Consider the following 12,625-nt stretch of genomic DNA (forward strand, 5'->3'; position numbering starts at 1 on the left):
ACTTTCTTTCTTCCACAAGCCCCATTGATATTGATAGCTCCTGATCGAATTCCACTTCATTCGCCAAGTTGTTTCCAAGGAGTCCTTCGCCTGCCAAATGAGTGGGAATCTGTTATTCCCATAGGTCCGTGGCTTGCTTGAAAGGTTCTGAGCTCGGTAAATTCATGAAGCAGGATGCTACCTACTTAAACATAGTCAAAGTGATGATCTCTCCTGTAACAGGTTAGGGACCACCAGTGGATTATACAGCCCTAGCCGCCTGAGCACAAGAAAGACCATGACTCAGAATATGTCTGAGATGCCCACTCCCATTTCCCCATTTTTCTTCAAATTTTTCCTCGAAGTTTGCTCGTGTACCGCACTAATAGTCTCAGACATGCCCCTAGGGTTTTGCAATTTTTCAGGATCATTCCAAAATCTTGATGAGACACTTTCTCTTCATTGATCGACTATAACTACATTTAATGCTTAACTTGAATGATTTTATCTACTAATGTAACATACAGTCCGAGTAAATATTTGAGGGCAAAACTTCCTTTTTGCTGTTTGCTTTACGTCACACCGACACAGATATTTCTTATGGTGACAATGGGACAGGAAAGGCCTAAGAATGGGAAGGAAGAGGCCGTGGCCTTAATTAAGGTACAGCCCCAGCATTTGCCTGGTGTGAAAATGGGAAACCACGGAACAATCATCTTCAGGGCTGCCGAAAATGAGGTCCGAACCCACTATCTCTCGATGCAAGCTAACAGCTGCACGCCCCTAACCGCATGGCCAACTCGCCTGGTTGAGGGCGAAACAGGCCCTATTTAAGACGTATCTCTTGCTCATCATGACGTATAGTCTGGAGAGTTGCGTCATACATAAAAGAGAAGTAAGTCAACTGCAAGCTGTTGAAATGAAGTTCCTTACATCAGCTGTACAGAAATCAAGGAAGGGGCAAATTAGGGACTATCAGATATGAAAAGACCTGCAGGTCAACCTGACCATGGAAGAAAGGCTGAGTGTTGCAAGGCTGATGTGGCTAGGACATGTTAAGTGGATGCAGGTGACTCGAACACCAAGGAAGTATTTTGAAAAGACCGTTCCAGGATGAAGACCAATTAGATGCCCTAGAAAAAGTGGTTAGATCAGATAAGAGAAGACCTGGAGAAGTGAGGAGAAACCTGGGATGCCCTAGAGAGAAAAGAAACATACCAAGACCGTAATAAATTGAGACACATCGTTCTTAAACATCCTACCTGGCTCGCTGGAAGGAATTCACGATGATGATATGTCTTTGACCAGAAAGTTCTTTTTTATAAGGAATATAAAAACAGACTAAGATAATGATGAATATTCTTTTTTTGCTTAAAGAAGAATCCTTGGACTTTCACATGGGTTTGAATTAATCATTCCCACTTGGTGAGCTTAGTTAGTGTCTTTGTCAGCCTGGTACTTTAACAGTGTTCTTATAAATTTCATTTCTCTACTGGATACAGTTGTGACTGAATTCTGTCTTATTGCATTTTATGAATAATTACAGTATATGGTTAACACTATCCTTAATTTTGTATGATAGATCTCCATTTCTTATATTGATTTTGTTAATTCATTTTAGTTTTGCTTCATGCCAAGGCTTCCTCAGTAAAACATCCTTTTGAACATCAAAAGGAGACATGAGAATAATAAATGAATATTATACAAAAGTGTTTTCGTTGAGGAAATCTGGTCATCAGGCAAAACAGGTAAAACACAGGATAAAATATGTCCAATATTTCATCTGAATTGACTCTTTAATAATTGAGCTTATAACTTGTCAGTAATGAAACTGAAATTATTTTATTTCTTTTTAGATTACTTATATATATTTTAATGTTTATGTTGCAGTCCTTTCGAGAGTCGCTTTCCTATCAACGTGGGCATTACGGGTTATGTCGCCAGTACAGGTGAGGTATGTAGGGGGAGTGGGTGTCTGCTGTCCAACTATTATTCTGTGGTTTGTAAAATATTGTTTAACTGTTAACTTTGTTCTGTAATATTTATATCAACAGAGAACTTTTTCATACCTTGACATTTTGAAAGAATTAAGAACTGATACATTCTATTCCATTTTATGACTTTGTTCTATAATTTTGAACTATTTCAAGAATATAGTATTTCCTGCTATTTTTAATTGGCTATTTTTTGAGTTGATCATGTCAGATAGTCCATAGGCGTTACCATAATTTAGGTCATCTGAATTGGCCTTGATTTTGAATTTTAGAATACCAATTTTTTTTATTCTGTTATGAAACTTTTTAAAGGATTTTCTGTATTGTAAATGAGAGATTAGATTGCTTGGTGTAGCCTTACTCAAATTTAGTCTTAAATTAATTTTTAATTATGGGCAACCTTTGGTTTGCCAGAGGACAGTTTATATGAATTCCTTATATTGTCTTACTTTCTGTGAGAGGGGGACAAGAATTCATAAAATATTACACAAAATAAATAAAAAACTTCTGTGCTTTTCCTTAATGCAATAATCATTGGCACAATAGGGAATCTTTCATCATATACACAAAGCTGGAATTAGAATTTTACGACAGTACTGTATTTAAATATTGGTTATGTAAAGCCTATATAGTAGTCTTTTAGGGGATGTATGGATGAAGTCAATATTCGAATAAAGCAATACTGCTAAGAACCTTGTGAAGAATTGTTGTAAATGTAAGTTACTTCAGAAGCATGCTACATTCTCTCATTGAAAAGTCTTGGTTTACCAGAACATACATGCATGGAAGGGCTTACTGGTAAACTTATGCAACATTACAATTTTTTGAACCCACTATGCAGAAAAGAACTACGGTACTAAGTATCTTAGTGGATACACAGAGATATGTTTCAAATTATTGTTGTTGAAACTAACCCTCAAAGGGGTTGCTGTAAGACACAGTATTTCTGAGAATAAATGTGGTTTCTCAGGAGGAGGATTGACCCTTGTATCACAGCCTTGGCAATCGTTGTAGGGAATTTCTCTTTTAATTGAAATTTTCTTCAGACACCAACCATCAACGATCATAGAGTTCCTCTTGCACTCACTAATAAATTGTAAATGATGATGGGTTTCACCTGATATTTCTTCCTTGATGTACTGTACGATGACTCTGGCAAGTAAGCTGATTGTTTTTCGAGGTTAAGTCCTGGCTGCTTTTGGCTTAATTCTAGTCATATTAGGATAATAATAATCCAGATTTTTGTTGTTACTAGACAAATATTAAAGACCTGTAGCTTATACAGATGCTAAAAATATCCAGGGTTCAGAGAGACAAAGACAAATGAAGATTTCTGCACTTCATTACCTTTCACTAAAGCTTAGATTGGTAAAGAACAACTTGCATTTCTTCCTGCCATGGTTTTGCCTTAATGTGTGTAAGTCTAATGTAACCTAGCAATTTGAGTTTTCTTCTTTAGTTACAAGCATTTGCCAGTATTGATTTCTCCCAAAAATGAAATTGAAATTGTTTCTTGCATTCTGGACATAAAATGCAGCCTTTACTCATGTCAAATTTAGTCTTGGAAGAATTCATCATATGACAGTGACTGCAAAATAGCATTGCAATAAAAAAAGGAAGATATTACCTAGCAACCATGCAGATTGTGATGTGAAGTATTGATGGATGGTTATATGATATAGATTCATTTTGTTACACAAATTTTTGGATGACCCCCAGCTTTAAGACATACCTTATATATGTCAAAAGTAAATTAGAGGTGGAGAATTCTGGGTACTGTCAAAATTTTAATTAGACTAGACTAGAACATTACTGTCTAAAGTTGTCCTTTATTTATTTACATATTTTACGCCCACATTGGAGCACTGAAATCAATACATTTGAGTTAATTTCTTCTTCTTCTTCTCCCAGAACTTTTTCATCCTCTCCGACCTGGAAGCCTTTTGTGTGTCCGATATAGTATATTGTTTCCGTTCAACTGCTTTTAGTTTGAGACTTATGCTTTTGTTCTTCAAAATCCTCTTCTCTTTTCTGTCTTTGATTTGTTGCCGAGTTATACCCAATTCTTCCAAATCGTCCTGAACTTCTTTGAACCAATTATTATTGATTTTATTCTTCAAAAAGTAATCGAATAGTTGTTTCAATATCCTGGTGTCTGCTAATCTTAATATGTGACAGAAAAAGGAAATTCTTCTTTTACGCATTGTAGATATTATTGATTCACATTCACGATAGACAATGTTGTTAGGCAACAATCTCCACTGTCCATCAACTTGGTGTTTTTTATTAATAATTGTTCTAAGAATTCTTCTCTCAGTTTTCTGTAATTTGTCTGTTGTAGATTTTACATTTAATTTGAATAAAGTTTCACTAGCATAGGTTGCCTCTGGTTTAACTATGGAATTATAGTGTTTCAGCTTAGCGTTTATCGAAAGAGATTTTTTTTTATAGGTTGGCCAGGTAAGTCTTTGTGCTTGTTTAAATTTAGTTGTTCTGTGTTCTATTGCTTCTTTTTCATTTGTGTTCCATGTTATTATTTCCCCAAGATATTTGAATTTCTGAACAATTTTAATCTCTTTATTACTGTTCAGCTGAATAACTGGTAAATCAACTTTAAAAGTTGGCATCATTTCTGTTTTTTCAAATGAAATTTGTAATCCCATTTTTTTAGCTATAATTTCTAGTTGTTCAATTTGAAATTTAGCCTCTTCTATTGTATTTGCAAGTAATGCTAAATCGTCCGCAAAAGCAAGGCAGTTGAGTTTAATATTTCTACCGATCTTGATAGTTGGTTGGCATTTCTTGTTCCATTCACGCATAACCTTCTCCAATGCACAATTAAATAACAATGGTGAAAGTCCGTCTCCTTGTCGAAGTCCAGTTCTTATAGTGAATGATTCTGATAATTCACCTCTAAATTTAACTTTTGCCTTCGTATTTTTAAAAGTCATATTAATGAGGTTAACAAGTTTTTGATGTAAGCCAAATTCTTTAAGGCTTTTTAATAATGAGTCACGATGAATACTGTCGTATGCTTTTTTAAAATCTACAAACGTGATGACCAGACCCTTACTTCGAACTCTTTGGTGCTTCATTATCCATTTTAAACTAATGATTTGATCTGGACAGCTTCTACCTGGTCGAAATCCTCCCTGATATTCTCCAAGTTCTTGGTCGAGTTGTTCTTGGATTCTTGTGTATATAATCTTGGATGAAATCTTGTATGTAATATCAAGTAAGGATATCCCCCGATAATTATTTGGATCGGAGCGATCACCTTTCTTGTGCAGCGGGTGGATTATCGCTGTATTCCATTCCTCAGGAAGCTTCTCCGTGTTCCAAATATCAATGATGTATTTATGTAGGTTTTGAATAGTCTGATCATTAGCATTCTTCCATATTTCTGCTACTATTTGATTCTCTCCTGCTGCTTTGTAGTTTTTAAGTGCATTAATTGCCGTTTTCACTTCATTGTAAACTGGTGGTATAATCTTTTGTAATGGAGTTTTATTTTTTGGGTTAGGATCAAATTCTAAATGTTCCACAGGATCCTCACAATTAAGTAACTCTTTAAAGTATTCTGCAAGAATGTTAGCATTATCCTGATTATTGTGTGCCATTTTACCATTTTTATTTCTTAACATAAGTGTGGGAGGGGTAAATTTAGATTGATATTGCTTGAATGTTTTGTAATAGTCTCTTGTTTTATGCTGATTGAATGTTTCTTCTATAGTGCTAAGCATTTCCTTTTGATAATTCCTTTTAATTGTCCTAATTTCTTTAGCTGTTTGTCTTCTGGCATTAATTAGTTCTTCTCGAGATTTTTCCGTTTTCCTCTCTTGATCATTTATCCATGCCTTGTGTCTTGCTTGAATTGCTTTGTCACATTCCTCGTTCCACCACGCATGTTTCTTTCTCCTTTTGATTGGGGCAATTTCTTCAGCTATGGTTTTAAGTTTGTTGATCATTGTCTCTAATTTGTCATTTAAAGGTGTTTTGGATCTCTCTAAATATATTTTATTATTTATTAAGTAACTGGGATCATAATTTCTCCTTGCTTTGAGATGATTATGTTTGTGTTTCCTTTTTGGTGTTAACTTGATTTTTATTTTTGAGATATAATGATCCGAGTCAATGTCTACCCCACGGAGGACTCTGACATTATAAATTTCTTTATGATAATCTTTATCCATGGCAACATGATCAATCTGAAACTCTCCCAATTTTACGTTAGGGCATTTCCATGTCATAAGTTTATGTGGTCGCCTCATGAATCTGGTGGTTTCCAAAACGAGTCTATGATCTGCACAAAGTTCAATTAATCTTTGGCCATTTTTGTTCGTTAATTTATGAGCTGGCCATTTTCCTACAACTGTGCGATACTTCTTTTCTCTGCCTATTTTAGCATTGAAATCTCCAAGTAAGATTTTTATATGCTCATCAGGGATCTTCGCTAATATGTAATCAAGTTCCTCCCAAAAGTTTTCAACTCCTTCTCTATCTTTATTGTTTTTGTCATTTGTTGGTGCATGGACATTTATTAAAGTATAAGTTTTATTCCCTACTTTAATTGTTAGAAGTGCCATCCTCGAAGATTTTGAAGAAAATTCTTCAATTGAGTCTATTATGCTACTATGAACAAGAAAACCTACACCAAATTGAGGGACATTCTTCATTACTCTTTCTCCTGGAGGTCCTTTGTAGAGACGATAACCTCCTGATTCAATTGGGTCCTGGTCTGTGTTCCTAAGTTCTTGTAAAGCCATTATTAAAATCCTATGTTGGTCCATCACATCAGTTAAATGTTTCAACTTGCCCACCTTACTTAGTGAATTAATGTTTAATGTTGCAAAGTATGAAAATTTTCCTGATTTGTTGAACTTAAGTCTCTTCTTACATTGTTGGGTTAGTCCACTGTCTGTCAGCTGTCTGTCGATTGTCTGTTGGGCTTCCAGGTGCTCCGATTCGCCTAGGTCTTCTACTTGACACCCCACCGATTCCGAGTGGTGTCTTTGTGCAGATCCTTGTTGTTGTTTGTCCACACCGGTGGATTTATTCATTAGAAGACTCATCATCATTGATTGTCTGATCTTTCGATCGAAACATTTCTGACCAAGGTCAGGCTTTACAATTCCAGATGTGATCTGGAAAGGTGATTAATGAAGTATGAATTGGTGATGAATGAAGTGCTACAAGTTCATCCTAGTTGTTCAGGACTGGGAGTAGGCATTTCCTCCATACTCCGCATATGTTATGGTTTTCCCGCCAATACTCGGGTAGCTGATTGCAGTGGTTTCCCACTGGGCGAAGGGGTCGCCACATCCCTACGCCAAAAGTTGTCCTTTATTACAATATGTGTTGGAATCTGTAGTTAACTTTACAAAAGCTACTTGTGTTTGCAGAAATTTGGAAATAGAAAGAGAACAAGAAAATTTATGAATTTACAGCAAGTTACATGAAGACAGAAGGGTAAAAACATACAAAAAGATAAATGCAGTGACATGTAGGCCTTCTCTAAGTGACACATACCATTAAAAAAAGCTCAGCTGATACAGAGTAGAAGCTGTTTTGTCTGGCAGTCGATCACCCAAAAGTTTTATTAACTGGAAAATCAATCTAATGCTTCATTCCAGTTCACTATCTCATCAACTGGCAGCGAGAGTTTGAAAATCCCTGCAAATTCTATGGTTGCCCACTATATGGTGCATTGTAACTAAATTACAGTTTGTGCTCAGTATGTTCTGTGTTCTTTCATTATCTGAACTCTGCTATAGTATCCTGGAAGAAAAAAGTAAGAAGAAAAAGTGAGTGGTGTTAACAATAAAACAAAAGTGACGTATATCATAGACTTAAACATGACAAAAACTAATATATTAATGAATAGGTATGGCAACGGATCATGTACTGTCTATGATATATGTAAGCTGAAATTCGAAGTGTACGGTATGTTGTGATTATGCTGATGAAAAGAGTGAAATTGGTGATTTGTTGGCTTCTAATACTGCGTACAACATCTTTTGCTAATGGCCCTTCAATCACATATGGTATACCGGTATTACGGATGTGATGATGAAATTCGCTTTCTAACATCTGGGTAATTACAATAATCTTCAGTCTCTTTGTTTCAAAGGTGCTGGATAAAATAGGTTTCACTGTACTTCAATTGTATTATCTGTTATGCAGAAGTTCAGTCTGATGGCAAGCAATTTGCCACTGGTGGGTAGAGCGTACAGCAGAGAGAAGAGACAATGAAAGACAAAGGAGCACAAAAGGATAGAGAAAAATTTCATATCTTCATACATGTTAGCCTCATAGGTGAGATTTCTCCTCATAAATTCTTATAGATCCATGAGCATCTTCTTGCTTCCTGATTTTATGAGAGAAGAGGTATCCATACTCATTGAGGGAGCCATTTTCAAGATCTGTAGTCTCAATATGAGAAGTGTATGGTAAGAAAGAAACCAAGAAAACAGAGAGAAAATAGACTTGTTCTGTAGCTGATGACAAGGAACACAGGGGAAATACAGAAAGCGTTCTTTTGTATATTCCTATCATCCTTCTCCTTCTTGTTTCCATGTATATTTGTACTGCATACTGTGGTTGCTAAGTCTTGTGTCTGGTGCATATTCATACCATAAATTGTTTGTTCAGCACAAAACAACTTGCAATATGATATAATATTCTGCATTATGATAAGCTTTTTATCATAGTTCAGTCTGTAGAACAATATCAAAATTTTCTGTTTGATATGTTGTAATTAAATGGATCATGTACAATTTTTGCACGTGACACTTGGTAACTCTCAGTGTTTTCCGGAAGTCAACATTTCCATATCTAACAATCATTTCTCTGAATTTCAGACTGTGAATATTCCAAATGCGTATGAAGATGAGAGGTTTGATCCATCGGTGGACGAAGGATCGTGCTTCAGGCATAAGAACATTCTTTGCATGCCAATCAAAAATTCCTCGGGGCAGATCATTGGAGTTATACAGGTGTGGTATAAGCATTGTTCATCTTCTCTGATAATTAATTTAGAAAATATGTCATTTGGAAAGAATAAACATGACATAGGAAATGTAAATGATTGGTGACCTTGTTTCTGTGGTAATGTTTTTAGAGGACTTACCCTATGTAGGTATTTGAATCTCTGGCTACACACACAACATCCCAAGCGATGATATCTTGTACCTGATCTGTTTGTTTACTCTTAATACTTCTTTATAATTGGAGCTTATTCCAGTATATATTCAAAGTATTCCTTCTCTTTCAGCTTATAAATAAATTCAATGATCTGCCATTCACGAAGAATGATGAGAATTTTGTGGAGGCATTTGCAATATTTTGTGGCATGGGGATTCACAATACGCACATGTAAGTTCAACAGTTTGTTTATATTTTAGTATCCTTTAATAAGAGCATATTCCTTGAATATTTGAAGTGTAAAGGATCATTTTCAATCCATTAACTTATAACGTAGGATAGCATTCTTCTGTTTCATCACTGTAATTTTAACAGTTTATAGTCTTTAAATATCCAATCTCCAATATTAACTTCTTAATAGAGTAACTGATCCTAGTTTGTTCCAAAGGTGAACACAGGAATTGTACCACTTTTATTAGTGACAGACACATAGTTTATATCCCTTGTAAACAAGGAAAAGTTGTGTTCTTTGCTAGTTTCTAGACAAAATTTGTAATCACTACTTAGCCAGTGAAATATTCTAAATCACATTCCCTCAGATATTGAATTAACTTCATTTCCAAGGAACATCCTTACTTTCAGTGAAATAAAATTTAAATCATGTTATCTTTGTGGATAATATGCAAAGGTAGAATTATTCCATAAATAAAGTTATTTTATTTGACCATTTATATAGACCAAATTAGGTTTACATTATCTGAATAGTGATTTAATTAAAACTTGTACTTTTCCTAATGACTCTTGCTCTATTTCCAGGTATGAGAAGGCTGTGATAGCGATGGCTAAACAAAGTGTGACCCTGGAGGTCCTAAGTTACCACGCCTCAGCGTCGCTGGATGACGCACAAAGACTGAGGGTATGTGCTTTAGGAAGCATTTTTTATAATATTTTCTTCACTCTTCTTAGAGTGCAGTTGAATTTTGTGAGTCCTATGAATTATCATAAAATATATTTCTGTATTGGTGTTAAACTCTGTAATCTGTTTAAAGGGGTATTTTGTTCTGGGTGAGAAGCTCTTCGGTTTAGTACACAACATAACATAATATGTGCTATTTTGTTGGTTGGTTGATTTTTTTCAATATTGTGGAGGGTTATGTACCAGAGGACAAAGAAAAAAGAATTGTATCTTGATTGTTTATTAACAAGTTAGAGGCTTCCTGAGACATGATTAAATTATTTTCCTAATTTAAAAACTGGGTGTTTTAAATAACTTTCAGGCCTATGCCCAACTGAGACAGGGCAGGAGAGATTGATTCGACGTGCAGCCAAAGCACAAGTCAGACTCGGATTGCATTCTGTGGTTCTTTTGTTTAGAAACTGTAACTTTTCTCAATTTTTGTCACTCTGAGCAATTGTCTTCTAGTAGTCATCACTTGTTCTCATTTGTCGGAAGTCTTTCAGACTACGTGATGTGATGATTTTGACTTCACGCGAGTATGAGTGTTGTTGAGTGGTTATCGTGGTGTGTGGGAGTTGAGATTTATATGAAAATGGGAAATAATTTGAATAATAGAGACACTGCTGTGATGGAGGAGTTTTCAGATGATTCCAGATACAGAGACAAGGTAGAACAATTGGGAAATCTACCAGATGATTACGAATGTCATTTTAACAGTATGTTAGATATACTGTAATCAATATTTTTAGTATACTAATCATATATTTTAATTATTTAAAGAATTGTTGGTCATTTTTCTTCATGTTTCTTCTTTAATTGTGAAATAAGAGAATTTTCTTTATAAATATGTGAATTTTATAGTTGTAATTTTAACTAGGTAGAAAATTAAATTTTTGAAAAGAAAAATAGAAATAAACAATTAAGCTTAGTATAGTGCCTAGGTGTTAGCAAGCACATGAACGAAAGTGTTAATAATGTTCATCTGCTGTGCATTGTCTGAGGAATGTTCACTTCATCTATTTTTAATTTCTGTCATTTCTGTAACCCAACACAGTGATTTTGTAAACTGTGTGGAAATCATAAATTCTTTTTGTACCTTCATTTTGTTCTGTGAATGGGAGAAGTTGGAGGAATGAAATGTAAGAAGTTATGCCTAGAGCTTGGGAATTGTGTTAATATTGTGATGATTTCAAAAAGAATATTTGTGTGACTGGAATGATTTCTCATTGTCTGCAGAGCCTCCGGGTTCCATCCTCCCAGCATTTCCAGCTTTACGACTTCAAGTTTGATGATATTCATATGGAAGACGATGATACCTTGAAGGTAAACAACTGATGCCTCCTGGGGCAGGTAAAACTCAGCTCTTGAGCTTTAACAGCTCTTATCCTGTCATATAAATTAAATTTTAAACTTGGGGTATGCTTGAACTTAGCAAAAAATTTTTGTTTTAGTAGCAGTTTTGAAAATAGATGGAAACAAAATGAATTTTTATGTAAATTGCTTGGAGGAGCATCAAGTCTATAACACATACATCTTGTTAATTAATGTCTAAGCAAAATTAAAAAGTCACCAAACTCATTATCATCCCTAGAATATCGTTAAATGATTATAAAAGTATGAAACAGTGAACAGTTTCAAACATCAGTGGTATTCAAGTTTATGGAATTGTGCCAGAACTATCCAAATGGTTCTGTCTTTTTGGGAATGAAACGATTTGTAATTGGGCTATTAAATGGATAGGAATCATTCAACAAACAGGTAGAGATTATAAAATACCGGATGAGTGGACCATGCTGTTAGGGACGCACAACTGTGAGCTTGCATCCAGGAGGTAGTAGGTTCGAACCCCACCGTCAGCAGCCCTGAAGATAGTTTTCTGTGGTTTCCCATTTTCACACCAGAAAAATGCTGGGGCAGTACCTTAATTAAGGCCACAGTCACTTCCTTCCCACTCCTAGGCCTTTTCTAACCCATCATCACCATAAGACCTATCTGTGTCAGTGCGATATAAAGCAAAATTGTAAATGAAAAAGAAATTATAATATTAGTATATTATCCGTAGGCTACAGTAGAGTAGGCTTCGAGACGTGGGGGACCACACTGAATTATCTGGAACTGCATTGTGTTCCAGATGTTGCAAGATGCTCTCTGGGTCTTGTAGTAGCCAGGGAGGAGGAGAGACTATATAAGGCGAGGCACAGTGACCACCTTCATAGTTGAATTTAGCGCCCTGTGGAGACTGATAACCGTGGATTGAATTGTGGGGGAGGGCACATCAGTTTGTCATCAATCATCAACCTGTACATAGGGTAGGCCTACATGAAACAACTATGTAGTCAACCTGGATAAAGAGGATAACCCCTTGACTGGGTCTGATGCCCAAAGGAGTCAACAGCAAGTGCATTTGTATTGGATCTGATGCCTTTATTTTTTGTTTGAAATTCAGAATACAACCGTAAGTTGGATTAGCTCCCTGTAGACGCCTGGCTTTTTTTGATCATTTCTGCAAGCTAGTGGTGCATTTTAAAAACTCTTTCCTGGATATTAGGTT

The 12,625-nt window shown here is 35.5% G+C and overlaps 1 protein-coding gene across 4 annotated transcripts in view; it reads left to right on the top strand.

The window, feature by feature from the left end:
- The window catches only part of Pde11 (Phosphodiesterase 11), a 703,554-nt gene that overhangs the window by 659,957 nt on the left and 30,972 nt on the right, over positions 1–12,625 (top strand). For all 4 annotated transcript variants that reach the window (XR_010858547.2, XM_067136343.2, XM_067136341.2 and 1 more), the window contains 5 exons: positions 1,870–1,933; positions 8,834–8,968; positions 9,247–9,347; positions 9,933–10,032; positions 11,311–11,397. Coding sequence is in view for 3 of the 4 variants with exons in the window: in XM_067136343.2 (XP_066992444.1) it covers positions 1,870–1,933; positions 8,834–8,968; positions 9,247–9,347; positions 9,933–10,032; positions 11,311–11,397 (487 nt within the window). In the remaining variant the exon portion in view is untranslated. The remainder of the gene's footprint in view (positions 1–1,869; positions 1,934–8,833; positions 8,969–9,246; positions 9,348–9,932; positions 10,033–11,310; positions 11,398–12,625) is intronic.

The sequence above is a fragment of the Anabrus simplex genome, chromosome 1 (genome assembly GCF_040414725.1).
Source record: "Anabrus simplex isolate iqAnaSimp1 chromosome 1, ASM4041472v1, whole genome shotgun sequence".
In the NCBI taxonomy this organism is placed as follows: Eukaryota; Metazoa; Arthropoda; class Insecta; order Orthoptera; family Tettigoniidae; genus Anabrus; species Anabrus simplex.